Source organism: Colletotrichum higginsianum, chromosome 2 (genome assembly GCF_001672515.1).
Source record: "Colletotrichum higginsianum IMI 349063 chromosome 2, whole genome shotgun sequence".
NCBI lineage: Eukaryota > Fungi > Ascomycota > Sordariomycetes > Glomerellales > Glomerellaceae > Colletotrichum > Colletotrichum higginsianum.
The window spans coordinates 2,929,759-2,956,648 of NC_030955.1; the positions used below are offsets into that span (position 1 = coordinate 2,929,759).

Here is a 26,890-nt window from a genome sequence, read left to right on the forward strand (position 1 = left end):
CAACTAAGTACAGGCTGGCTTGAAAGAAGAGAGAGAGAAAGTACTTGCAGTTCATCGGCACAGATCGTCTCGTGGCATTTGAAACCCTGATAGTTATGATCGGGCATCGGCAGAACCAGTCAATGTCAACAATCCAAAATCGCAATCAGCCGCATCACGGTATCAATAGACCATCAGCTACCTCGCACCCACCCTTCGCACTGCACATTCCTCAGGTGACATGAAATACTCCGCGCTTTCATAACCTACGGCGGCTCAACTATTCTAAATCCTCGCTAGTCTCCGGAGACTTACGGTTCCAATTCGTTTTGGCATCCATCGCAGTTAGCATGATAAGTCACTCATACAGCCTACGCACAGTCAGGTTCCTGTACATCTCGTCAATCGATTTCACGGACTGCAACAGTAAAATAGTCTCCAAGTAGAGGAGACTGCGAAAGCTGATCCACGATACTACCTGAGTGAGATTTACTAGGCTTTATCTACTGCCGGACAAACACATTCGTTACCCAGCGACATGGACGTCTCTAGTGAAGACAGCGCGGCTCAATCTACAGTGGAAGTGGTCACGAAAACAAAGCTTCAGCTACCAGCTAGTTGCGACCCGCCCCAGCCCGACGGCGAGAGAAAGCAGTTGGTATGGGTGGTAAGACACGGAGATGGAAACCCTTCATCTTCTTTAGATTGCTGATGTTAACTTTATTGTTACAGGTGTTCGGTGGAACGGGCCATATGGGCAGATCTCTCGTGAAGTCCGCCTTGTCCAAAGGAGATCTTGTCTCGTCCGTGGGACGAGTCTTCGAGACGAGCCTCGAGGATATGTCAGCTCACCAAGACAAAGACAACTATCTGGGGCTACTATGTGATGTGCGCTCGAAAGACTCCGTGGCGCGCGTGATTGGCAGGACGTTAGGGCGATTCCAGCGCGTCGATGTGGTCGCCAACTGCTCCGGCTATGGCGTCATAGGCGCATGCGAGGACCAGGACGAGCACGAGATTCGGAATCAGTTTGAGACGAATTTCATGGGTACTCTCAACATCATCCAAGCCACATTGCCCTATTTCCGCCAGCAGAATGGCGGCCGCTATCTCATCTTCAGCTCGACATCTGGGGCACTGGGAGTTCCTGGCCTTGGCCCGTATTGTGCCACCAAATATGCCGTCGAAGGGCTGATAGAGGCTATGCTCTACGAGACGGATTCGTTCAACGTCAAGGCGACCCTCGTGGAGCCCGGATTCGTCCGCAGGGATGAGCCCGACGCCTTGGCAACCCCGCTGCCTACCTGGGGCCACTTCCTTATCAAACCAGCAAGCGAGGCCTACGCGCAAGCAACATCACCAGCACTGCATGCCAAGAGGATGGTTCAATGGCTCGGCGACCGCCAGCCGACGAGTGCCGTCAAGTGTGCTGAGCTTGTCTGGCAGCTGGCCCACTGCTCGTATCCTCCGCTACGGTTACTCCTGGGAAGCTATGCCATTGAGAGTATCCGCGATAGGTTGCGGTCCGTTACAGAAGAGTTGGAGGACTGGAAGCATCTGAACTTTCCTTCTATGGCAGAAGCGGGTGGTGAGGGCGGAGGAAAGGACAGCAAACCAGACCATGACGAGAGCATGGCCGATTCGGGGCAGGACGCGCCTAGCCAGGAGACGTAAGAGTTGAAGAGTGTAGAACAAGATGTGACCTATCGCGCTCTGTTGCACTCTATGCAGGCTCGACGACGATTATTCGTGACCGAGAACGATATGTAATTAACGGGTGCCTACTTTACGTGTGGTGGTGCTGACCTCTTTCAGCGAGGCAGATGTAATGGCCATCCGTCCTTGACACCTACTACCTATTGTACGGAGTGTGCAGGTCCCTTGCTTTCATCCCTTCCTTGGCTGGACCGTGGGACTGCGGCTTACGTACCCAAAATTTTCTCCACCTGGCCTGTAAAATACCTGACACTAAAAGCAATTAGCATAAAATTCCAAGACCCTTGATAGGTGCACGCGTGTTCCCCTGCGTTCTCGTTCCGCCCGCTCGCGAATACAGGTGCCCATCTCCTTCTCTCTGTCATGCGCCCCCTTTACCTCATTTTCTTTGCCTTCTCCCTTTGAGTCTCCCATCACCAACAGACTTCGCCTCCTCTGTTGCAATCAAGCGTAAGAAGGGAATACGCTTCTGGAGAACGTCAAGGGAATTGATACTTCATCGCTCCTTACCTACGAGTGACGGACGAGCCATTTCAATCGAGTCTGGCGCATTCGAATCGTATCCGACCAAGCCCGAGTCCCAGCCGTCGTCGTTGAAGCCAGATTGCTTCACTCGCCAAGGTCCGAGTCCATACGGCGATTTCACCTCAATCACCAAGATGTCGGACAAAAAGAACGAGGACTACGAGCTTCGCAGCTCAGAGTCGTTTGGCGAGAAGGATGGCTTCCTGTCTCGACCCCCCCCAAGGCCGAGGCCTGCGCTTGCTTCGCCAATCAGCAAAATCGACAACAGCCCAGGTATCGCCATTCTTGCCTACTGCCTCTCCTCTATCAGTATGACGGTCGTCAACAAGTACGTCGTGTCCGGCCAGTTCTGGAACTTGAACTTCTTGTATCTCGCCGTTCAGGTGCGTCCTCGGTGCACCACCCCCCAGTCCGTCACCATCTACTAACGCTAGGATGTCCACAGTCCGTCGTTTGTATCCTTACCATCACTGTGTGCAAAAACCTCGGGATGATAACAAACCTGGCTCCCTTCGACACCGACAAGGCAAAGAAATGTTGGTCATGAACTTAGCGTAACCTCACGCACCGCTCGACACTTACATTTCTCTGCAGGGTTCCCCGTTTCTCTACTTCTGGTCGGCATGATTTACACTGGTACCAAGGCCTTGCAATTCCTCTCCGTACCCGTCTATACCATTTTCAAGAACCTCACCATCATTGTTATTGCCTACGGCGAGGTATTGTGGTTCGGCGGCAATGTCAGCCCCCTTGCTCTGCTGTCTTTCGGCTTGATGGTTCTTAGTTCTGTCGTGGCCGCATGGGCAGATGTTGCACATGCATTGGGCGGTGGCTTCCAGACGGCCGAGGCTTCGGCCGCCGTTTCCACCCTGAACGCTGGGTATGCTTGGATGGGCATGAACGTGTGCTGCACAGCGGCGTATCTGCTGAGCATGCGCAAGGTCATCAAAAAGATGAACTTCAAGGACTGGGATAGTGAGTCACACTGGACTTCCTACAGTTGCAGCGCGGTTCGGAATGACTTGCTGACAGGATAATGACGCAGCCATGTTCTACAACAACTTGTTGACCATTCCCGTTCTCATCGTCTGCACCCTTGTGGCGGAGGATTGGTCATCGGCGAACATCCAAAAGAATTTCCCCGTCGAGACTCGCAACAGCCTTTTCATCGGCATGATCTATTCGGGTTTGTGCGCCGTTTTCATCTCGTACTGTTCGGCGTGGTGCATCCGCGTGACGTCGTCGACGACGTACTCGGTAGTCGGTGCTCTTAACAAGCTTCCTATCGCCCTCAGTGGTCTTGTTTTCTTCGATGCACCGGTCACTTTTGGCAGCGTATCAGCCATTGTCATCGGATTCGTCAGCGGAATCGTCTATGCATGGGCCAAAATTCGACAGACGGAGGCTTCCAAGATGTCCTTGCCGACGACACAGCCCATGAGCGCGAGTGCCCAAAGCAACAGAGACGCCAACAAGTAAGCAAGCGAGTGCCGGGCAACTCTGGCGGTACTAGAGAGACGAGACGAAGTTCAGTGTGCATTATCAGCTAGTTAGAAGGACGTTTGCGGGTTTCTGATAATGGCTGTTTTCTATAATTCATCTTGGACAGTGATTCAGATGCTGAATGCGCATTGCGAAACAACTTGTATGGCTGGTATCACGTGCCAGCTTCTTCTATTTGACTGAAGAAAATAAACCACCATGTTGTACAGTAGTATATTCCTGCGGTCGGGGCTTACATGGCGTGGGGGATGAGGAGGAAGAGGCACATGATGGCATGACATGGAAGTATTGAAATAGCTCACAATGAGGTTCTCATTTGTTTACGACGAGATACGGCGATGACGCCTTTATGGTAACATTCCCTCAATATCACAAATCAGGTTCCCTACTCCAGCGATCGTAATGTGACTTTGCCCAAGGGAGTAGCAGGGAATGAGTGTTGAGTTGAGTTACAGCTGAGCGTCAGGGATTGAACGACACGACATGATTCAACAAGAGACAGCGGTGGGTTTGGTTGAGATGCGCTACCTATTTTTGCGGGGTACCCAACGGACCAGCAGCCTCCACTAGAAGTGCAACTGATTAGACAGGAAAACCCATGACCTCGCCATCCAAATCTTGTAACTGTTCTGTTGCTATTTGTGGTACATCACAAGTTTACTTGGTTGGGGGTTGCTGCTTGGTTGACTTGCTTGACGAACAAGATCCAGTTGCCTGAATGCAGGTTTTTGTGGCCCAACAAAGGCAACGTCTCAAGGGCAAACAAAGGTGATCTGCACACAAGGCTTTGTGCAATGTTACCACCTGGTAATACTTACTCTATCTACAAGCATTTAGCAGACACACAGTGACTTGGCAACAGGTTATCCTGCAAGAGCCTGTGCGACCCTTTTGCAGGGGGAAAGCAGTAATCGCACATACTAACTTGCTTGTGCAGGCAGATAGATTGAGAGGGAGGCACACCGGCATCTCACATTTAGCACCAGTCACATTTGGTGGGGACCTACCCCCTTGGAGGCCCACCTAACAGTTGAAATCCCGTCCCGTCCCATCGCCAACCATCCCATCTCACGTGTCAATTTAAGACCCTCGTCTACTATTAACTTTTCTCTACCTTTACTTGTAGCAATCCGCAGTTCCCTTTGCTGTGCGCCCTATCTACCTTGTAGTAGCCTCTACTTTAACCTTTTCTCCTTCCATCACCTGGAGTCAAGCTATAATCCTGTCTTGAAATAAGACGAGAACAAGACGTCACCACCACCTCCACCATCATCCACTCCCCTCGGCGCAACCTCGACCCTCCGAGCCTCCACTCCTCGGACTTCCCTGTCGCTCTTCGCCGTCTTTCTAGAGCTATGGCTTGAGCGGAATCCAGCCATTTGTTCTTGTCGCAGACCAGCCTTGCACTTCACCCTCGTGCAATCAGCGCTATAGCAGTCGTGGTGGCAACGGCAATCAGCCAATATGTTGCCCTTCATCAGCAAGCGTATGTAATGCTACCTCTCTGGCAAAACCCTTGCACAACTCCCTATTCTCCTTTCTACTGCTTTTCGGATGCCTTGCTAACTCTGCTTGACCCCATAGCCTTCGATCTCCTCGCACTGCGCCTCGGCGCATCTTCCGACGAACGTTGGTCTTTCCTATCTAGTTCGACTGCAAAAAAAAGAGTCAAACTGATCTTCGCGGACGATGACCTAGACAGAGCCCCGTTGCTGACGACACTTCTCCTGTAGTCAAACTTGTCTTCTCGTTCCTCATATCATACCCTTTGGCTGGCCTCCTCAAACGAGTTCCTGATGCTAGACCCGATCAGAAGAACCTCTTCATAATATGGTATGTTGCTTCTTCGTCGACTTCGACTCCCTGTACCGCTGCTTGCTCCTCATGGCTGATACTTTGCGAGTCGCAAATAGTACCTCTACCTTCTACCTAGTCGGTCTCTTCGACCTGTGGGACGGTGTGCGCACCCTCGCCATCGCTTCCGTGGGCGTCTACTGCATTACCAAGTACATGCGCACTAGTCCCTTTATGCCATGGATTGGCTTCGGTTTCCTCATGGGCCACATGTCCATCAACCATATCGCTCGTCAAGTTGCCAACAACCCCTCCTCTGTCGATATCACGGGTGCCCAGATGGTCCTTCTCATGAAGTTAAGCGCATTTTGCTGGAATGTGGCCGATGGCCAGCTCCCAGAAGATCAGCTATCTGATTACCAGAAAGAGAGGAGGCTGGTTGATCTGCCTGGTCTCCTGGACTATGCAGGTTACGTTCTCTTCTTTCCCTCCCTCTTCGCTGGGCCTGCGTTCGACTATATCGATTATCGCAAATGGATCGACACAACAATGTTCAACCTCCCCGCCCAGGTTGACCCCTCCAAAGCGCCTCCCGTGAGGAAGAAGAGAAAGATTCCCCGCAGTGGCACGCCCGCTACCTTAAAGGCTGCCAGCGGCCTGGGTTGGATTGGTCTTTTTATGTTTCTTTCAAACTACTATCCAATCACCTATTTGACGAGCCCCTCCTACGTGGACCATGGTTTTCTTCACAGAATTTGGATTCTTCACATGGCTGGTTTCACCGCTCGTTTGAAGTACTACGGTGTTTGGTGCTTGACAGAGGGCGCCTGCATTCTGGCTGGCTTGGGCTACAATGGTGTGGATCCTGTCACCGGCAAGGTGTCGTGGAACAGGTTACAAAATATCAATCCTTGGGGCGTCGAGACGGCTCAAAACACCCGCGCCTATCTCGGTAACTGGAACATGAACACCAATAACTGGCTGAGGAATTACATCTACCTGAGGGTCACACCGAGGGGGAAGAAGCCTGGTTTCCGTGCAAGCCTTGCTACCTTCAGCACCAGCGCTCTGTGGCACGGCTTCTACCCCGGCTACTACATGAGCTTCATCCTTGCCAGCTTTATCCAAACAGTGGCCAAAAGTAAGTGCACCTTTGTGTGCCGCACCAGGCCGGCCCGGTTGGATTACACGATGGGCTGACCATGTGGCAGATTATCGCCGCTACTTGCGAGCCTTTTTCATCGATCCCAATAGTGGCGCGCCCACCTCTAGTAAGATCTACTACGACATACTCTCGTATTTCGTCACGCAGGTGGGCATGTCGTTTGTCGTCGCCCCTTTTCTCATTCTCGAGTTCTCTGGGTCGGTGCAGGTGTGGGCTCGTGTCTATTTCTACACCATCGTGGGCACCATGCTGTCCATGGCCTTCTTTGCCTCGCCTGCCAAGCAGATGCTGAAAAAGCAACTCGAGCAACGGCAAGGCAAAGCTGGCGCCAAGCTCACGCGCACCCTGAGTCAAGACAGTCTCTCAGGTCGAGAGCCTGTTTTGGGCGTGTCGGCGGATCCACAGCGAGAGATCGACGAGGCCATGGAGGAAATCAAGGCCGAGGTGGAGGCCAGGCAGAGGAAGAAGGCTGCCTGAGTGAGCATCGATGAGTTGCATTGTACTGGCGCTCCTGCGACCCAGGTAGTCAACGATGCCCTACTCGCGTGCCGGCATGTTGCTTCATGCGTGAAATGGGTACACATCATCAAGCAAGCGTTGTTACAGCCCACAGAGGTTCCAGACGAAGGATGATCGTGAGTGAGTGGTATTGGAAGTGGCCCTCGAGGGGCTCATTAGACATTGCGGGCTATATGGATGTACAACTAAACCATTATGAAATGTCCATGTCCCATAACAGCGACAAGTATCGGCCAGGTTTCATCATTACCAACTGCCCCTAGCTCTGATCCCGGCAAGCTGACTCCGTTGTAAGGCCAAGAGGGGGTATCGTCAATCAAGTCTCAGTCGCCCAGCGGAAATATGAACAAGGAAACAAAGACTGAATAACCTCCGCCAAGTCATCGTCATGTGTGTTTGCTTTGTCCTGTTGTACAAATACAGTAGTTTATGTTCGATGGCAATCGTTGGTGGTAAGAACCCTCATAGGAAGATATCAAGGAAAGGAACGAACAACGTCTAGTTTCCTGCCGGGCCATGATGCTGGATATGGTAAGAAAGATCGTGGTGCCGATGAACGGGAAAGAAAAAAGAGTCGTAAGTGCATGCGTCTATGTGTATGATGAAAACTGTCGTAGATTCGTTAGACCGTCGCCGGAAGGCCAGGTCCTAATTCATGATTTCGATGCGCTGAGATAATGGTGACGAAGACGTATTTGAAAACGCTCAGAGATGCCAGAGGCGCGATCGGGTTGCTATGCCATTTGGCCCCAACCCTGTTTGACGCCCACGACAACGAGGGCAGCGATGGCACCGACGACCAATAACCCGATAACAGACATGTACCGATTAAGTGCGCGCCACCACCGGGCGCTTTGGAACAGGGTTTCGTCGATTACTGAGATCCTTGTAGGAAGGTCGCGTTCTTGGTCTAAAAGGACCGATCGAGGGTCGCGCTCCGCCATCTCGGCTTGCGGATCAGGGGGGAGGGGGAGAAAGGCAGCGATCATCCATGCTGTTGATAGTTAGCCACCATCACTTCCGCACAGTTCCGAAAAATGAGACCGACTCACCGATCGGCAGGATGAACCCGATGACAAACATTGTGACTTGCATGTTCCGCTTGCCTAAAATGCTACTCTCTGCGGACCAAGTCATCGATGGTGGTTCCCAGATGCTGTAACGGCCAGCTCGCTGATCCCGCCGTAAGTGGGGTGACCAGATACTGGAAGTCTTTTTCCGCAGACCGGTGCGCACTTGGTTGTCTTGCAAGGGCGCCGGACTAATCTCCATGGACCCTGCGTCCGACAGCGGTCGGGGGTTGGCGGCATTGACTTCTCGCGCCCGTCGCCGTTGGTTGTAAATGTTCACCGAGAGCTGGTCGACACTAGGGGAATGGCTATGGAACGAGCTTGGTGGTCGGCTGTCGTTCGGATCTGACATTAATGAGTCCCCCGAGCTGGCGAGGAACCTGCGTTCTCCACTTCCATAATAAAACCTACAAACAGGCAAGTCAGCAAACCGTCATGGTATAAAGTGACGTCTTTCCTGCTGCAAAAATAAGATGGTCGCTTACTTGGCCCAGGTTGGAATCGACGTCGAGTTAAGACTGTTGGCGCGCGAACTACCCGAGGAGTGGAGATTCCGATCGGAAGATGAGCTTGAAAAGAAGCCAGAAAGACGGGTTCGCGAGGGACGTTGGTGGAGTTGGTGCAATTCTGTCAATCCATCGCCATGCTCGTCTTGATCGCTGACCATCCGGAGGGTGTTTCCTCGACTGTGCGTTGCTTGAGGGCGTTCGAGAGAGTCGGCGAATGATCGTGAGTGCGACAATGAGCGCTCTTCATTGGCAGCCAGAGACGACGAGATGCTGAGCATCTGCCGGCTGTGACTGCTCAGGGGTATGCTGCCCCGTCTCCCAGGCGCCGACCAGGGAGACACGGAGCGGGACGGAGGCTCGCTACCCCCCTCACTCTCCGAGACAACAGTGGACAATTGTGAGCTCCATTGATGCGGATGGGGGTTCATGTGTGATGCTGCAGACACAACAGGCGCAACAGGAGCGGCGGGGGTTACGGTCGGCGCAACTTTGGTCTCTGGCTGCCGTCCAGACTGGCTGGCCAGTACGCGTGATCGATAAAAAGCCGCAGGGGAAGCTAGGAAACTTTGTGCGGCTTCGAGAGTGAGGGCACTGGAGATTGATTTGACCGAGGCTGCGCGTCGCAGGGAATCTCTGGACCGTGACTTATAATAACCAAATCTTTCGTTAGATCTCTTCTTCTTCTTCTTGTGGGGCTTCAATGGTGCCACCAAGAGACTTTCTTGCGAGTACTCTGGGCGGACCCGAGAACGGCGGCTGGAGGCTAGAGACGATGGCACCGGAGACGAAGCGCCGTGCAATACGTAGTTTTGTTCGCTGTCGGCAGTCTTTGGCGGACTTCTCTCGGCAGACGATGGCTCGGGAGGGGAGGATCGGCCGAGGACTATGTAGTTCGAGTGGCTCGACGATGGCGGGTGCGTCGACTCCTCTCTCTCGGGCGAAGGAGGCGAACTGGAACCTTGCAAGTTGTAGTTGGTCGTCTCTGAGGTCGTCGACGGTGCATGAAGCACACTCTCGGTATCGGTCGCGGGGGGGGAATTAGAGGCGTAGACTTTGTAGTTCGTCTTCTCCGATGTCGTTGATGCGGTGACGGACGACTGAAAGGAGGTCTTGGTCTGCAGGTCGTGGGGGTCCGAGGATGTAGACAAATCAGCAGGTGCCTCGGGCAGCGGCGCGAGTCGAGAGCCAGATGGAGACGGCGGGTAAGTTGCGGTCTGTTCGAGTCCAGGGTGAAGGAGCGTCGACTTTTGCTTTTGCTTGAGATCGGGGGTGTTGGGAACCTTGCGAAGGCCGCCCACCATTCGATAATTCCAAGGGGACGAGGAGCCGGCTGTGCTGGTAATATGATCACCGGCTAATTGCGTGGTCGAGGATGCCGGGGTTAGAGTGGATGAAAAGCTTCGGTCCGGAAGTGAAGTCACTGTTGAGCTTGGACGGACTTCACTGAAGGCGTCCGAAAGGCGTTCATGCGAAGTCGTGGTAGACAGTGACAAGGTAGGGGCTCTGGAAGATGAGCCATGGTCTTCGTGGACTGCGGCCCGCTGCCCCTGGGGCAAAAGGGAGAATGTCTTGCCATCAGCGTTCAGGGCGATGAGATTGCGGCGGCGAGACAAGGGGCGCTTTGCTGAGGGTGTGACAGGCTCGTCGTCCTCGTTGCGCTGGGAGGACCGGGATCGCGCATTAACGCGGGAAATATCAGTCTGATGAGGTGGAGTGGTAGGGACAGGGGTGGTGGGAGACGACTCGTCGCCGGGCAAGGAGTCGGATCGGAGTTTCGACCCTGAAACACGATGGTCCTTGGCGGCAACCAATGGGAAGGTGGACGAGGCTGGCGACAATACAGACGTTAAAGTGCTGGAAGAATAAGAGCGTCGATGAGAATAGAGGTCGCTGGCGCGGCTCACGGAGCGGTCGTCGGCCCATGATGAACCGGCGTGGTCGTGACCCGATGGGTTGGGAGAGAGCAGTGCTGTCGTGGACGTCGGGGTGCGTGACGATGAAGCTGACGCGGTGGAATCGCGGTTTTTGCCGCTTGGGCGGGGTGGGCTGTAAGGGACGATGCGAATGGCAAGGGAGTTGGACTGCGACTTGGAACGCTCGTGTAGCGGCCTTCGTTGGGACCGGGAGGGGCTTCCCCGAGAGGGGCTCCCGGACCCGGACCCGGACATGCTCAGCCAGGCACGTGTGTGGCCTTAGTCGGAATGGAGCGGTTGAAGGATGTCGGAGAAGATGGGCGGGCGTGTGGGGGCGGACTGTCTTCTTCGGCGTAGGAGCTCCGGGCCATAGAGTACCGGTGATGCACGGGATTGACAAGCAAGGCCGGGAGAGGAAACAGGGGCCAAGCGCAAGGAGGATGTGCCCGGCGTGGCTGACTCGCCGGGACCAGCACGGCTACAGCGACAGAGGGATGGATGGCAGCTGGCCGATCTGTGCTTTCGGCTGTCTCAATTTCCCCTTCATGGGGGTTTGGAGCTTCCCAGGAGCTAAGAGTCGTACGCAGGTCGAGGTAAAAAGGAAGCAGTTAAGGTTGTCCCAGCGATACAATTCGGAGGCGGTTCGGACCTGGCTTGGTCGAGTCGGAAGCCTTGAACAGCCGTTGGAAAGTCGTCGGAGGCGGGATGCTCGGGGATGCTCAGTGTCGTTGTCCAAGGCGGTTCGGTTGACTGATGTGCATGTGTTGGAACAGCAAGGGTGTGGTTTTTTTCTTCATCAAGGCCAGGCAGGATAGCGAGTGAGGTGTGTATGTCAGTTGGGAATGCTGGTATATAATATGTGTAGAGTGGTAGCGGCCAACATGTGAGTCGGCAAAGTGAGTGACTGAAGTGAGACGAGGCGTGTTAGATACTACAAGTATGGAGATATTGGCAATGATCGAGAGTGAATGAAGCGAACGAAGAAAGGAAACGCAAGGCGTCGAGGTTGCCAGAAAAGAGTGTGGGAACGATTATTACAGGCGGAAGCGCCTCGGGATATGCGTAATAGCAGACAACAGAAAAAAAGAAAAGCGTCGTCGAGGACGCGCAAAATTTAGTCGGCGAGAGGCAGAAGCCGAACGAAGTAGAAGAGAGAAACGGGGGAAGGGGGAAGGAAGGGGGAGAGGAAGGAGAGGAGAAAAAGGGCCACAGGTTTGCTTGCTCCATACCCACCTACCTTGCCTACCTACATCAAGGTACCTCTCGAGCGGTGGGCAAGGTGATGTGAGCCAGTCCCGTAATGGAGAGCGCCGACGGGGAAAGCGGACCAGGGCAGAAAGTGAAAAGAGGCAGGGGAGGGGCTGTGGTGGAATGTACGGATAGTGTACGAATACAATGCAGACAGGTATGGCTACTATGTGAGTTACGTACCCTTTAGCCTTCCAGAGGCACCAGACTTCGCAGACCAATATTTTTGCGAATAACAACCGTATTTGCGTCGAGGCGTCGAATGCTTAATCTTTGAATCCCGTTGTCGTCTTCACGGCCAATCTCGGTGGGCGGCGGCGGCCTTCTTCCAATCGCCAAAACGAGACTCCTGGTCTCTCTCATGCAGGCCTGACTCCTTGCAGCGCGACGAGACCACCGGATTGGTAACAACAGTTGGGCCAGGAAAGTGGGAAAAGGCGGTCGAGAGCCTGCGTCGTATGGATAACGGGGTTGTTTGCACCAACCAGGCACAGCGAGATAGGTATGGCGTGTATCCTTACCTACGGAATTGGAGATACGTGATGGAGACCTCGCTGCACTAGTACCAGACGCAGTCACAAACGACCGGGCTCTGCACACTGAAATGCACCTAGAAGCGATAATCTTCGCCCGGGGTTTGGGGCCGGTCCAAGCAATGTGACTGGCTGGATGGCCTCGTCTCCCTATCACCCGCTTCCTCTCCTGTCCAGCACCTGCGCCAGCAGTTGGTTCGATGATGGTGGCGGCTCGACCGTTGGGGTTGCTTCCAGGCGACCCGGACCAGACAAGAATCCCGCACACCAATCGACGAACGCGCAGAATTGGACGTAACGCGAGGGGAAGGGGTTTGTCTGCTGCTGCCGGGGGTGGGGAGCCTGGAGGAAATGGAACCTTGACCGAACCGGCCAGGGCTAGGACCGGAAGGGCGATATGGCAGGCTGGACGTGATGAGATAGTCAAGACCCGTTGCGTGGTACTTATCAGGCTGCGGCTGTCGCTCCAGTGAGAAAGAAGTCAATGAGTTGCCTGTGTTTTTGCTTGTGGTGGAGGGCGGGTGACAAGAGGGAAAGGCAAGAGGACAACGATGCGGGATGACAATGACGATGGGGTCGAGGCCTTTTTGACAGAACGGGTGTTAATTAAACTGCAATATCTGCATCGGTCATCTTGGCCGTCGACGTGGTTCGTGAGACGGGTGGAAAACAACAAAAACATCGCGTCCAAGTGTTGCCGTCGCCGTAAGAGGTCCGACCCTAAGGGCCAGGCGACCAGGAAGCCCCCAGGCTGTGGACGACGACGAGGTCTGGATGACCCTGGGCCATGAACGCTCGGAGGCAGGCGCCACCAAGGAAGACGACTAGAAGCGACGCGGAGCTGGGCTAGGGTGCAACATTGCATATACTACCGCGCAACCGTACTACTAAGGTAACAAGTGGCAGGCAGGAAAGCACGTTGAAGCCGATCAGAATGGCGGCGTGTTTTGCAGTTGTAGTGTCCGGATTTGCAGCCCTGTGTGATGCAGTGCAGTCACCTGTCTGTAGTGGCATTTCCATCTCGTCCTCGTCGTTTGCTCATATCTGGGTATATTTCCACAGCCCATGTCCCTGCCCTTGTTGTTCGTCCGGTCTCCTGGCCTTTAATGACAGACCAGAGAGCAACAACAAGCAAGCAATTGGTTAAAACCCGCACTGGGTAATGAGATGGAGGCCCTGCGGATACCTCAGTGAAGCAGTGAAACAGGGTCACTCCCGATATAAAAACCTTCCAGATGACTTTGTTCTAGCCCATAACATCTAATAAATTACCCCCCCCAATAAAGCTATTGTACTACCTACTGGTAAGGTGAGTGAGTTGTTCAAGAGGCAAAGCACTATATCAGCACAGCGCTTTTTTTTTTCCATTCTTTTTTTTTTCTATCACTCTTTCCTTTTCATAACACCAATTGTCTCCATGTTTTGGTTTATGAATACCTACGTACGGATACCAGATGGACACTTGACTACATACACTATGGAGCACGTCCCGATAATCTGACATCCCCTTCCCAGCCGCAGTGAGGGCAGCCACAGTGGCATGAGCATACAGAGAAGCACGTATGCATACGGGGACGGCGTCAGTTCGTTCTTTGGAGGGCGACCACGCTTATGAGCCTTGAGATCGCGTCCCTCACGCACGGCGGCTCTCCTAAATGGTGCAGCACGATGCATCAACCGCCGTGCGTCATCCATCTGCGCAGGCGGCCAGACAGGTAAAAGAGAAGAGGGGGTTTGTCGGACAAACAAGTTCTTCTGTCTAGGTTGCACCCTGCATATGGATACAAACACCCATTCTTCACTGATCATTACCGAGGTGCCCCAATGAGGACGGCCACGATGCGGTGTCCGTTAACGCCGGCCAGACAGACGGTGGAGATCGAAATTCCCAGGACTGTGCTCTGTCAACCTTAATGAGTGCAGCATCGACGCAAAGCCTGGTGGGCCACTTCTATGCAACACCTACAGGTACCTATCAGGGGGCGCGTGCTGTGTCAACAGCTAAACGACTCACTCACATTTGACGGCGTATCTGAAGCAGCAGCAGCAGGTTCATTCGTCACCCGCACACCTCCAGGCTTGAGTTATCCTTGGACTAGAAACAAATCATCGAGAACGGACACCTCCATTTAGGTGGCATTTTGGTGGGCCGGCTCCCACCGTACCCGCAATACGTTTGTCAAGTATCCCTAAGTTTCTGTACCTACTACCTAGGCAGAATTAAGTACGTTTGTAGTCTTGTCGACGACAGCGTTGTATGCACTGCGAAGCTTTCTGAGGTATGCCTACCCCCTAATCCTGGTCGCTCACTGGCCAAAGCGGGATTTGTGTAGACAACCCAAAATAAAACTCTTTGCAGTGTGCCAGTCAGTTCGTGCCTGGCCCGAGATTACGGCTCCAAGATAAGTACGTGCACCCCATATTCAACGGCGCCGCATCTGTTCTCAGTGCTCGGTGGTCCGTTGCCGTGACGGTACGTCCAGATCCGAAACGTCGGTCATCTTCACGTCAGCACCGGGCAGCTCTGAGCCTTCGACAGGTGAGTCCGACCGCCAGAGGTTGTTTATCTTCTCGTTGCGAGAGGAAGCAGCAGGACGGGCGACGTCGTTGACCCGTCGGAGATGGGTTGTGGGCCTGCACAAGACGACCAGAATACCAATCCGTTGTTGTGCAATCCGCCCAGGGAAACAAAAACTGGTCCTTCTCGCATGGGCGGAAAATGGGAGAGGCAAGGGAAGCCTGTCTAGTGTACTGCGCACCCGCGCGACTAGCTGACAAGAGGGATTAATTTCAGCGGCACTCACCCAGCCTGCAAGACAGAAGCGGGTTTAAGGGGTGACCAGCGGCAGCGATTCGAGCCTTCAAGAAGAGCCGATGGCTATGATTTGCTTACGCTCATCAGTACGTAAATTGGCTCTCATGATTGGTCAATTGTGCTCAACACGCAATGTGGTTGTTCCGTCCTCTGTCCTTCTCTCGGTCGCAAGCCTCTAACAGCGTATTGGCTGAGTGGCCTGTTGCTGCAGCTTAAGGAAATTGGTTATGGACATTGTAGTCTGCAGGTTCGTGACAACGCAGCAGTCAATTTCCTGACCCTGACACAGCGTAGTTGGTAATGAAGCAGCGTGGCGCATGCAGCGGCGCCGGGGCAGGGACGGTCTGCCTATCCGACCACAACACCCCCCCCTCCCCCCACACACAAAATTCCATCATTCCAGAATGTGCAGGCGAGACAAATGCGGATGACCTCAGCAGCCGCCCATGTTGACATGCTGAGACGTGCCTGGCTCTATTTTTCAACACGGGTGTTTGCGGGGCGTTCCACTTCCCACAAGTGAGACCGGAACCTCATTGGGACGGTTGAGACAGCTGCCCGGGTACGCCAGGCCTGAAGTGGTGACGGCTGCAGAATCCTAAGGACAGGCTTGGGGAGGAATCAATGGATGAGCGCAAATCCTCACCTGGGCGGCTATGAGCACGTTAGGCAACCGATGGTTTTGGTTGACTGACTTACCAAGCTGTCAGGTAACCTGCAGAGTCACGCTGCTTGCAACTTGGGAACGTAAGAAGCGCAGCGGTTGTTCAGAACTGAAACGGGCGTCAAATTACTGCATGTGTTGTGTTGCGCGCGTTAAAGTATGTAGCCAGCTGCATGCAGGGGGGAAAACAAGGCTATATTATGTAAGCGGGCTTGCCTACCCAGGTTCCTGGGTAGGTAGAGCGGTACCTGTGAATGTGAGGTACCTAGGAGGTGCCTTTTTGTGCCTCACCAAGCGCGGCCATTGTTTACCAGACATTCAGGGCAACCGTGCCACGCTGGGAATAGCTGCAGCATATTCGTTCGTCTCGGCACTGAAGCCGCCATAGACTGACTGCGTGTATCAAGGAAGCCGCCGACTTCTTTCCCGGCCATTCATACTGCAATAACTTTCCACGGCACCAACCACTCCGGACCTGGACCGGCCGCTCCTATGGCTTCCGCCAGTAGATTCGGGTTCGGGCCCGGCACCGGCCTTTCCGACTCGCAACCGGCGTCATTGCAACCTCTCACGGCATGCGCAATGCTGGTATGTACCGAATCCCTCCACTCACTGCATCCTCTCCGGCCGCCTCGTTTCCGAGTCACCAACTCATAGATCCCAAGGTTGTCTACACTGCCATCTACGTACTACCTCTCTACATATCACCCGCCAGCCGGCCCTCACCGACGCTCTCTCGAGATGACCCCGTCGTCATCCGCACCCGCATCACCTCCGTTCTTTGCTCCACCGCATTATGCTCCGTCCTGACATATGTCATCCTGGCTCGCCTTCCTGACGGTGCCTTGCCGTTCAGCCCTCTCCATGCCATGGGATACTGGCCACTGGGCATCGTCGAGTCTGCCGCATGTCTGGCTCTCACCGCAATCCTATTCGCTGCCCCCCTCTACGAGACTCTCCTCATTGATGGCGGTTGGGAAGATTGGCGAGCCTTTGGTGCCCTGGTGCGCGTCTGGACGCAGTGGACAACCTGGCGAAACATTGTCATGGTATGTGGCATCTCACCTGTGGCACTGCTCGGTTTTGATAAGATACTTACATGGACTCAAGGGGCCTCTGACCGAAGAGATGCTATTCCGCTCCGCTTCTGTCCCATTGCTCCTCTGCGCTCACATGTCGTTGACCCAAATCATCTTTTGGTCCCCCGTCATCTTTGGGCTCGCCCACGTCCACCATTTCTACGAGTTCCGCATCACCCACCCCAAGGTGCCCCTCGTGGCCGCCGTAGCCCGTTCTGTCATTCAGTTTGCTTACACGTCTCTATTCGGCGCCTATGCCACGTTTCTCTTTTTGCGGTCGGGAAGCTTGTTAGCCATCGTGTTGGTTCACGCATTCTGCAACGCAATGGGCCTCCCTCGTTTCTGGGGCGTCGTCGAGCCCTATTGGCACGCTCATGGACGCAACACACAAGCCAATGGCCGGAAGTGGACAGTTATTTACTATGTGATTTTGTTCGCCGGTGCCTTCTCTTGGTGGAAAGGCTTGCTGCCCTTGACTGAGAGCTCATTGACGCTGGTGCAGGAGGGATTTTGAGAAGCTCCTTGTGTACAATAGTCATAGTAGAGGCGACCCGAAAGAGGACTTCATGTCCTTATGTCAACATCTAACCCGGACAACGAGCCCGGCATCGCAAAGTCATCCTCGGTCCGCATCCTCCTCCTCCGAAGCGAATCATGCTCCCGGCCGGTACGAGTCTCAGCCTCGACTTCTCTTCGAGCCTCCGCTCGGAGATCTTGATTGATATCTTTCCCCTTCGCCCTGCCCACTGACGCGTTGGTCTCAGCCAAGCCGTCTTCTGGTCCTCTGGTGTTCTTCTTGCGTGGCCACAGGCTCGGCAAGGCAATCTCCTGAAACCTAGGCTCCACGCACCGCTCGTCGAACCAACGGTGGAGGCGTGCCTCGATCAGCTGAGCGATCTTTGGGACATCCTGAAGCCTTGATCGGCTCCCAAGCAGACTCCGGATTGACAGGTCGAGACGATAATCGTCCATGAAACTGAAGGTCATCATGGTAGGAGTTGATTGAGAAGGGTTGCTGGGAATGAAGGAGATGGACAGCGTGCCACTAAATCTGACAACCGAGACGGAGAGGGCTACAGGTAGTACCGCGCTGAGCTTTTTGGGGTAGTTCAGGAGGAGCTTCGTCTCGAGGGCGAGAGTCAACATGTCACTGAGGTCAACGTCCATCCGTGCTTGTAGCTTCGCCCCCTCCCTCGTCGCCGCGTTGGCGTCGAGTGTCCTGCCGTTGCCCAAGCTCAATCCATCTTCGTCCACGGGGATGATGCGACAGTTGCTGAAAATGGGGAAGTCTTCTCCCAAGCTCAGCTCAGTCACGCGGATCTCGTCGACGAAGTCGGGCCTTGAACCGCCGTTGAGCGCCTTAGTCAGAGAGCTCAGGATGGCGTCGTCATGTTGTGCGTCGCTCCGAAACTGGGCGATGGTTTGCGCAACGAGAACATTGAACCAGTCTAAACTTTCCGGCTGGTGACTGTCGACATTGTAGTAGGTCTTGCTGAGGATGGAGCCGATAGTCAGGTTGGGAGGGTTGCGGAGAACACTTGACTTTTTGCGGTTGAGTGTCTGCTGGCCCTGCTTCGCATGTGCAGTCCGTAGACTGAGTAAAGAGCGCTTATGGGCCAATGTTCTGGACCGGCGCTCTGTTGCTCTCAGGGAGGCTGTCACCTCGGGTGAAGGAGGGTCGCCAAATATGAAGAATTTGATAAAGGCGGCAAGTACCAAGACCACCGACAGCTGGCCCAGTATGAGACCTTGCGTAAACGACAGGCTGATTTAGTGCAAATCAGCAGGTGAAGTGGCTCTTGGTACAGAAAAAATTGAAAACGGGAGCGTGCATCGAGATGGATAAAGAACTTACGTCGGCTCTGCCTTGACTGGGCAAACGTCCGTAGACAGTGTCGCCATGCTCTCCGTTCGTGGCTGAAGGCGAGCCGGTTGATGATGGGCAGAAGCGTCCCTACTACTATTCTGGCTGATAGTTTACAAGGTACACTAACCGGCTTTGATAGATTGGGCCTGATTGAGACTTGATGAAGACCCGGCATCAACTTGGAGATGTGATGAGAACTGCACATTGAACCGTAGAAAACTAAGGAAGGATGAGGTAAGGTGCCCGTTTGATCAATTTGCACTGTGAAAAAGCTGACCATTCCCTTCACCTAGTCGAATTTGTGTCTCGTCTCACTTGCGTGCCGCTTGCAGGCGGTCCAGCTCCCGCACGGCTGTTTACACTGTGTTCCGGATCTACCTAGGTATGGTACATTTTACTGGATACCTTGCCAGCCAGGCACGCCGCCCCGAGGGGATGAGCTCAGGCTGCCCCGGCTAGCTACGTATCCCATCTAGGTACCTATCGACAGATGAATGCACCAACGACTTATGATCATAACTGCTTCAACCACGTTCCACCCACCTCAGTTACCGATCCAGCTCGCTTCACACTCAACGTGTCGAAAACCATCTCGTCATTTGTGCGATCTCGCTGTTACTCCTCAAAATAGTCGACCGTAGTCAAAGACGGAACTAGACACGCCGCGGAGATACATCTCCTTCTCCCTCCCTCGAGCACACGGCACACCTCACCAAGCATCAGTTTTTTGCCCTTTGCCCTGTCAACCAGGATGGACGTGGCACAGGCAGTTTCCGGCTACGTCTCTCGCATAATATCCTCGGCCGACCCTTCATCGACAACCCAGTCGGCGAAAATGAAGGTTCTACTGCTGGACCGGGAGACAGTTCCTATCGTGTCCACAGCTATCACCCAGTCAGCGTTGCTGAACCATGAGGTCTATCTTATCGACCGGATCGACAACTCCAACAGAGAGAAAATGCGCCATCTCCGGTGTCTTTGCCTTCTTCGCCCGTCACCCGACTCGATCCAGCTCCTAATCGACGAGTTGCGAGAGCCTAAATATGGCGAGTACCACTTGTACTTCACCAACGTCGTCAAGAAGTCGTCTCTAGAGAGGCTCGCCGAGGCCGACGACCATGAAGTCGTCAAGCTTGTTCAGGAACATTTTGCCGACTTCATTGTCATCAATCCCGATCTGTTCTCTCTCGGTCTCGGCCTTCCCCACCAGCGTCTCTGGGGAAGCAACCCGGAAACTTGGAACCCCGACGCCCTTCAAAGAAGTGCTGACGGACTCGTCGCCGTCCTACTCGCCCTCAAAAAGAAGCCTTTGATTAGGTACGCCAGGAACAGCCCTCTTACAAAAAAGCTGGCAACAGAGATACGATATCGCATCACACAGGAGGAACAGCTTTTTGACTTCAGGAAGGTGGACACACCTCCTATTCTCCTCATTCTTGACCGGCGCGAAGACCCAGCAACGCCCCTGCTCACCCAATGGACCTATCAAGCCATGGTGCATCATCTACTCGGCATCACCAATGGCCGAGTTGATCTCAGTGACGTGCCGGATATTCGTCCGGAGCTCAAGGAGATCGTCTTGTCACAAGACCAGGACCCTTTCTTCAAGAAGAACATGTACCTCAACTTTGGCGACCTAGGCGGTAACATCAAGGATTACGTCGAACAGTATCAGTCCAAGACGCAGAACAGCGCTAACATCGAATCTATCTCGGACATGAAACGCTTCATCGAAGAGTACCCCGAATTTCGCAAACTCTCCGGAAACGTGAGCAAACACGTCACATTGGTCTCAGAGCTGAGCAGGCGGGTCGGCGCCGAGAACCTGCTCGAGGTCAGCGAACTTGAGCAAAGTCTTGCGTGTAACGACAACCACGCAGCTGATGTAAAGGTAGGTGCCGCAAAAGGTCACGCTATCTCAGACCTACGAAGGCTAATACGCGGCTCTCTTATAGAACATCCAAAAACTAATTCAGTCACCCAGGGTGACGAGCGACAGCAAGGTTGCTCTCGTTGCTCTTTATGCGCTGCGATATGAACGCAACCCTTCAAACGCACTTCCCATGCTTGTTGATCTCTTGGTAGCGGCTGGCGGTGTTTCGGTACGGCGAGCGGACCTTGTCGCCAAACTTGTGGCATATCAGTCCTCTCTACAGCAGTCTCAAGCTCAAACAGGCATCACAGACATCTTCGAGGGTGCCGGCATCTTCGGAGGTGCCAGCAACCGGTTCAAGGGGCTCAAGGGCGTCGAGAACGTTTACACCCAGCACAGTCCCCTGCTTGAAAGCACTCTCCAGAACCTGATTCGAGGAAGGCTCAAAGAGCAACAATATCCCTTCGTCGAAGGCGGGGGTACCACTCGAGATAAGCCTCAAGATATCATCATCTTCATGGTTGGGGGTGCGACGTATGAGGAGGCCAAGACAGTTGCAACAATCAACGCAAGCTCGCCTGGAGTGCGCTTGGTCCTTGGAGGTACAACGATCCACAACTCGGCAACATTTCTCGAGGAGGTCGAAGACGCCGTGTCATCGTGGCCCGAGAGTCAAAAACCGGGGGCGAGGCGATAGGGTGCCGGTTCGAGAGCCCCGATTTGCGAGACAGAGAAGTCGGCAAAAGTAGGAGCGAGCATCATGGGTTATGTACCAGCATGTTGCGGCACAGCAAATACTTAGTTTGCGTTTTCTTTAAAGGGAATCCAAACACGTAACAAACACTTTACGTGGGTTCAAAGGGGAGAAATCAACGGCGGGGAACACTGGGCGGAACGGACAATTATGATCGAAACCCATGAACGTACTACGAACATTGTGTCGTTCGTTGATGGACAGAATCGACAAAACTAGAACCAAAAATAACATACAACACCAGGTATTCGCTGGTCGTCACCGACCCAACTACTAATCCGGCCCTCACCGGCTTATCTATGGGAGAGCGGACGGGATCCCGAGCTTTCCGGTGGGTATGGTCGTATGTACTAGCAGATTCAACATTGCAGGTTTGTAAACGAAAGGTGCAGCGCAAAGTACAGACTTGAGGTAGCTGTGTTGCAAACCTAGATTTGTCGATGTTTGGTTCTCAAATGAGTTCTAGATCTGATTTCAAGAAAGCGTATACGTATCGTTAAAGGCAAGTGTGTTTATTGTTCAAATGCAGTAACCAACCACGAGGACGGTCTGTCGTCGGTGGTTGTAGTTGCCGTGCACCGACGATGCCACCACCACTGTGCTGCACTGTGACACTAAGGGGCGAAGAATTTCCGACAGACGGGCAAATAATTAGAAACCTGGAAAGTGCATCATTAGGTAGTGTGACCTCGCGATCGCCACCACGCCGAAGAGTAATCCGAGCCCCCCGAGACCGCGTTCTGCAGCCGTACTAAGAACTCGCCCAGATCCCATTTAGCGAACGATGCGATCCCTTTCCGCGGCGTTAAAGCTGCGACCGCGGAACGTTGTTCGAGGGCTGCGACATGTTAATGCATCGTGGTGTTCTGGCAGGCGAGGGTTCGCAGACGTCGCAGAAGGCACCAGGTTCGCAAACCAACATTCGAGCTGCTATAGCATACTCGCTAATGTGTAGTAAAGACCATTTGATGTCGTCGTTGTAGGAGGCGGCCACGCCGGCGCAGAAGCATGCGCCGCCGCCGCCCGAGCAGGCGCGCGAACAGCTCTCGTTACCCCCAAGATTGAGAATCTCGGCACTTGCTCCTGCAACCCTTCCTTTGGAGGCGTCGGCAAGGGAATCATCCTCCGAGAGATCGATGCTCTCGATGGGTTAGCTGGTAGGATCATCGACAAAGCCGGCGTGCAGTTTAGAGTCCTAAACCGGGCCAAGGGGTCCGCGGTGTGGGTACGAAGAAGCTCACTTTCCATGAGGCCGGCTAGAGGCGTATTGCTAATTCTCTTTACCACAGGGTCCCCGAGCACAAATCGACCGTAAACTCTACCAGAAGCACATGAGGGAAGAGCTAGAAACGTGCCCCAACCTCTCGATAGTCTTCGGCAGCGTGTCGGACATTGTTACGAGCGCAAATCCCGGCACCGCAGGCTCTGCTCAGAGTAAGATCACGGGAGTGCGCCTCGAATCCGGCGAAGTTCTTCCGACGAGCGCCGTCATCATAACAACCGGCACGTTCCTCAGCGCCGAGATTCATATTGGCTTGAAGGCCTATCCAGCAGGGCGCATTGGAGAAGATGCGTCGTTCGGCCTGAGCAAGTCGCTAAAAGACGCCGGCTTCCGTCTGGGGAGACTCAAAACGGGGACGCCGCCGCGTATCGCCAAGGACAGCATAAACTACACGAATCTCGAGAAGCAGCTTGGCGACGACCCACCGATGCCTTTCAGCTTTTTGAACGACCGCGTCGCCGTCGAGGAGCAGATGTCGTGCCATGTCACTTACACCAACGAGGCGACACACTCGATTGTGCGGGATAACCTGGACAAGACCATTCATATTCGAGAAACGATCAGGGGCCCGAGATACTGCCCATCATTAGAGGCCAAAATCGTTCGGTTCTCTGACAAGGATAGGCATATCGTTTGGTTGGAGCCCGAGGGGTTCGACAGTGACCTAGTATACCCCAACGGATTATCCATGACCGTACCGCCTGAGGCGCAGGAACAGATATTGCGCTCCATTCCAGGACTGGAAAACTGCGTCATGACACAGGCGGGCTACGGCGTTGAGTATGATTACATCGACCCTCGAAGCCTCAAGGCGACACTCGAGACGAAGAATATTGCTGGTCTATTTCTGGCGGGCCAAATTAATGGAACTACCGGTTATGAAGAGGCAGCTGGGCAAGGCATCGTTGCCGGCATCAACGCCGGTCGATCCGCCCTTGGTCTCACCCCGGCCCCGGTGTCCAGAGCCGACGGTTACATCGGCATCATGGTTGACGATCTCATCACAAAGGGTGTGACCGAGCCTTACAGAATGTTCACGACCAGAAGCGAGTACAGGCTGACGTCGCGCGCCGATAACGCGGACCTCAGGCTGACGGAACAGGGGCGAGAATGGGGCGTCGTGTCGGACAAGCGGTGGACGGCGTTTAATGATGAGAAGCAGCAGATAAACGATATCATGGCGCTGCTCTCGACGACGAGAAAGAGCGGTTCTGAATGGATGAGGCAAGGGTTTAAGGTCAAGGAGGACACAACCCGACGTGACGCGACAGACATGCTGCGGCTGCGCAACGTGACCATGGATCAGGTTGCTGTTGCGGTGCCCGGCATTGAGGCCTTCCCTGAGCGCATCAGGTCTCGCGTACATATCGAGGCGACATATGCGCCTTTCATTAAGCGCCAGCTCGCCGACCAAAGGATCTTTGCGAGGGACGAGAGCCTACGGCTGCCGGCCACGCTCGACTATGACAAGGTCCCGGGACTGGCCATGGCCGAGAAGGCCGTCTTGAAGACGACAATGCCCGAGACTCTGGCCCAGGCCAGACGTTTAGAAGGCATCACGCCGTCCGGTTGTATTCGTTTGCTTGGCTATATTCAACGGGAACAGCGGAGCAAGGCGATCGCGAGCACGTCCAAGTCATGGCAGACGAAAAAAGCGACCACTGAAAAGGATGACGTTGCTTCTCTTACATGATAGCCCGGTGAAGAGGCTGGAGGTGAAGAAAGAAAGAAGAAAACGAAGCCAAAGCCCCAGAAGCAGTCGGCAAGCGCTAGATAGAACGCTTAGGGCCGTATCAGCTGCACCGCGCTGGTGCATATATGTGTTACTCTCTGTAATCGTACTGTACAAATTTCATATTTACAACAACCACTACCCACAACGCCTTTTGTGATGTGTAAATGTTACAACCTGCTTGCTCCCGAGACGGTTGCGAATGGGGTTCGGAATGTGATGTCCTTCGGTGTTCCCTTGATGGGCAAGGTGCGGAGTTTTCCACAAGTGAGGTGGTACAGGCTTCGTGCGATCTTCAGTAATGTGAGGGTTCCATATTAAAGGGCAGTAGCAGCTCACGAGAGAGCGGCCAGACTGCTCAACCCTTGGTGGGCGGTGTCTTGGGCGAGGTCAAGATCTTGACCGCGTCTTTGGTGTAGATGTAGCTCGCGCCGCTCCAGACAGTTGTGGTAGCTACGATGTACCTATTGACGAGGTCAGCAAAGCCACAACCCCTAGCTTTTGGGTGCCGACCACCGTCACTGTTCAACAGCAGCAAGGGACAGGGGGAAGGACATACTGCATGATGGTCAACGGCGTCGAGATATCATAGCTGAAAACAGGGGCGGCAGTCGTCATGCCGATGAGGACGAGCTGGAGGAACGTGTTGTACTTGCTTATCGTTGTAGGACGGACCTCGGCTGAGGGCAGTGAAAAGTCCCAGTATCGTGCAAAGGTTTTGGGAGGCGGCAGGGAAATCCAGCGGTAGTAAATGGCGGACATGGCGAGGCCGACGTCGCGGCCGAGGATGATGGTCGCGAGCCACACTAACAAAGGTCAGTCAAACGTATTCTTTCCACTCATCACTCACATGGGGGGGTTTCTTCTCTCCTATCGTGCCCCGACCCAACCAATCCAGCCTCTTCATGTGTGAAACATTGGCAGCAAAGAGAGAGAGACCACACAACTCACCCGGAAGCGACCCCTGCGCAGCCAGACACACCGTCAAGATGGTCATGAGCATCTTGTCGGCCATGGGATCGATAACGGTACCGACGACCGTTTGCTGCTTCCACCGCCGCGCGATCCAGCCGTCCAGCAGGTCCGTCACTCCTGCATATGCGAACAGGCCTAGCGCCCAGGCGTGTTGGTCGTGGAGGATAAAGTAGCCGACGAAGGGCGCGGCGACGAGACGAGAGAGCGTCAGCAGGTTCGGCAGGGTTCGGATGTCTTCATGAATGTTCTTCGGGAGCGTCGGGAGCTTCGCTGCGATCTTGCTTGCCGTGCTGTGTGCGACAGGAGTTAGTCCGTTGGGCTTCAAAAAGCAGCGTCGGTGAGCCGATTGAGCATACCTGGGCGGTTTGCCATCACTCTCAGATGCGTAGAGGGCCACATGTCCAGGGCATGGGCGCAGGAGGCCGTTGGCGATGTTCGAGGTGGTGGTGGGAATGGCAACTCGCCTGAGTGAAGGCCGGCGGTACGTCGATGACAACGGGAATGTATGAAGAAGACGATTGTTGCCGATGCTGCTGCCGGGCAGACGACTGCATTGCACCAATGTCCTTCGACCACCGAACCTCAGGAGCAACATCTTGTTGTCGTTCCTGGAGCCCGACTTGGACGCGTGCACCAGCTTCGCTTCGTTTCGTCACGCCCGGTTTGATACAGACCTTTGCCTCGCAAGCAGCTTATGGGGGTTGATGTGGGAAAATGTCCCTTGGAATTTAGTAAGCTGGCTTGCCATTGGCCCGTGAACTGCACCCCTCAGTCAGTGTTGTCACTAATCCCTGTACAAATTCATCTGTTACTTGCATATAGTTGCTCAATTCGCATGACTAGCAAAACTAATGTACTTTAGAATCATGTACCTCGCTATGTAATAAGTAGGTCTAAGACAATGACAATATGCAACCGTCGACTACCCGATGAGACTTGAAAGATATCACCGAGCAGGGGAAAAATACCCGCAAGCACTCGCGCGCGAGATGATGCATGATCGTCGCGTGGCACATTTGGAACATACATAAGGGTTGCAGACTGTGATGAGAGGTAAACTTTTTCATAGCAATTTTTTTATAGCATTCATCTCGCAACCTGGACTTTTCTCCATCTCCAAGATACTTCCTGGGTGCGCCGTGGGGGCGCATCCGCCTAACCTCGGGGACCTCTTCGCTGCTTTTCTTCTTCCGGACGGTACAACCTCGTCGCAAACTGTAACCTCGACGCCGCGCTGTTCTGGTACTGCACGCCTTGACTGGCGCCTGATCTTCTTGTTCTTGCTCTGTAACTGAAGGATTTTTAACCCCGCAACATTTCCACACTGTCGTTCAGGGGCGATCCTCTGTTGGACCTAACATCATAGTTGGGTCCT

General features: G+C 54.0%; 9 protein-coding genes across 9 annotated transcripts; 6 read left to right on the forward strand and 3 right to left on the reverse strand.

The window, feature by feature from the left end:
- Window positions 1–517: 517 nt before the first annotated feature.
- On the forward strand, window positions 518–1,653 carry CH63R_02608 (Short-chain dehydrogenase; the record flags this gene model as incomplete). The annotated part of the gene is made up of 2 exons (XM_018297583.1): window positions 518–646; window positions 712–1,653. 2 exons carry the CDS (start codon window positions 518–520, stop codon window positions 1,651–1,653), a joined length of 1,071 nt encoding a protein of 356 aa, XP_018162399.1.
- Window positions 1,654–2,354: 701 nt separating this feature from the next.
- Window positions 2,355–3,699, forward strand: CH63R_02609 (UDP-galactose transporter; the record flags this gene model as incomplete). The annotated part of the gene is made up of 4 exons (XM_018297584.1): window positions 2,355–2,603; window positions 2,666–2,756; window positions 2,815–3,195; window positions 3,266–3,699. The coding sequence occupies 4 exons, from the start codon at window positions 2,355–2,357 to the stop codon at window positions 3,697–3,699; spliced, it is 1,155 nt and encodes a 384-aa protein (XP_018162400.1).
- Window positions 3,700–5,187: 1,488 nt separating this feature from the next.
- Window positions 5,188–7,159, forward strand: CH63R_02610 (MBOAT family protein; the record flags this gene model as incomplete). Its single annotated transcript, XM_018297585.1, has 5 exons — window positions 5,188–5,209; window positions 5,308–5,352; window positions 5,457–5,556; window positions 5,637–6,658; window positions 6,729–7,159. 5 exons carry the CDS (start codon window positions 5,188–5,190, stop codon window positions 7,157–7,159), a joined length of 1,620 nt encoding a protein of 539 aa, XP_018162401.1.
- Window positions 7,160–7,935: 776 nt separating this feature from the next.
- On the reverse strand, window positions 7,936–10,948 carry CH63R_02611 (Serine-rich protein; the record flags this gene model as incomplete). Its single annotated transcript, XM_018297586.1, has 3 exons — window positions 7,936–8,195; window positions 8,254–8,678; window positions 8,757–10,948. The coding sequence occupies 3 exons, from the start codon at window positions 10,946–10,948 to the stop codon at window positions 7,936–7,938; spliced, it is 2,877 nt and encodes a 958-aa protein (XP_018162402.1).
- Window positions 10,949–16,528: 5,580 nt separating this feature from the next.
- CH63R_02612 (CAAX amino terminal protease) lies at window positions 16,529–17,546 on the forward strand (the record flags this gene model as incomplete). Its single annotated transcript, XM_018297587.1, has 3 exons — window positions 16,529–16,541; window positions 16,611–17,002; window positions 17,064–17,546. 3 exons carry the CDS (start codon window positions 16,529–16,531, stop codon window positions 17,544–17,546), a joined length of 888 nt encoding a protein of 295 aa, XP_018162403.1.
- A 50-nt stretch (window positions 17,547–17,596) lies between these two features.
- On the reverse strand, window positions 17,597–18,934 carry CH63R_02613 (Maintenance of mitochondrial morphology protein 1; the record flags this gene model as incomplete). The annotated part of the gene is made up of 2 exons (XM_018297588.1): window positions 17,597–18,797; window positions 18,888–18,934. 2 exons carry the CDS (start codon window positions 18,932–18,934, stop codon window positions 17,597–17,599), a joined length of 1,248 nt encoding a protein of 415 aa, XP_018162404.1.
- Window positions 18,935–19,650: 716 nt separating this feature from the next.
- Window positions 19,651–21,469, forward strand: CH63R_02614 (Sec1 family protein; the record flags this gene model as incomplete). Its single annotated transcript, XM_018297589.1, has 2 exons — window positions 19,651–20,790; window positions 20,855–21,469. 2 exons carry the CDS (start codon window positions 19,651–19,653, stop codon window positions 21,467–21,469), a joined length of 1,755 nt encoding a protein of 584 aa, XP_018162405.1.
- Window positions 21,470–22,310: 841 nt separating this feature from the next.
- CH63R_02615 (tRNA uridine 5-carboxymethylaminomethyl modification enzyme GidA) lies at window positions 22,311–24,501 on the forward strand (the record flags this gene model as incomplete). Its single annotated transcript, XM_018297590.1, has 3 exons — window positions 22,311–22,432; window positions 22,487–22,751; window positions 22,816–24,501. The coding sequence occupies 3 exons, from the start codon at window positions 22,311–22,313 to the stop codon at window positions 24,499–24,501; spliced, it is 2,073 nt and encodes a 690-aa protein (XP_018162406.1).
- Window positions 24,502–24,898: 397 nt separating this feature from the next.
- CH63R_02616 (CDP-alcohol phosphatidyltransferase) lies at window positions 24,899–26,110 on the reverse strand (the record flags this gene model as incomplete). The annotated part of the gene is made up of 4 exons (XM_018297591.1): window positions 24,899–25,004; window positions 25,100–25,346; window positions 25,492–25,805; window positions 25,872–26,110. 4 exons carry the CDS (start codon window positions 26,108–26,110, stop codon window positions 24,899–24,901), a joined length of 906 nt encoding a protein of 301 aa, XP_018162407.1.
- Between the last annotated feature and the right edge of the window lie 780 nt (window positions 26,111–26,890).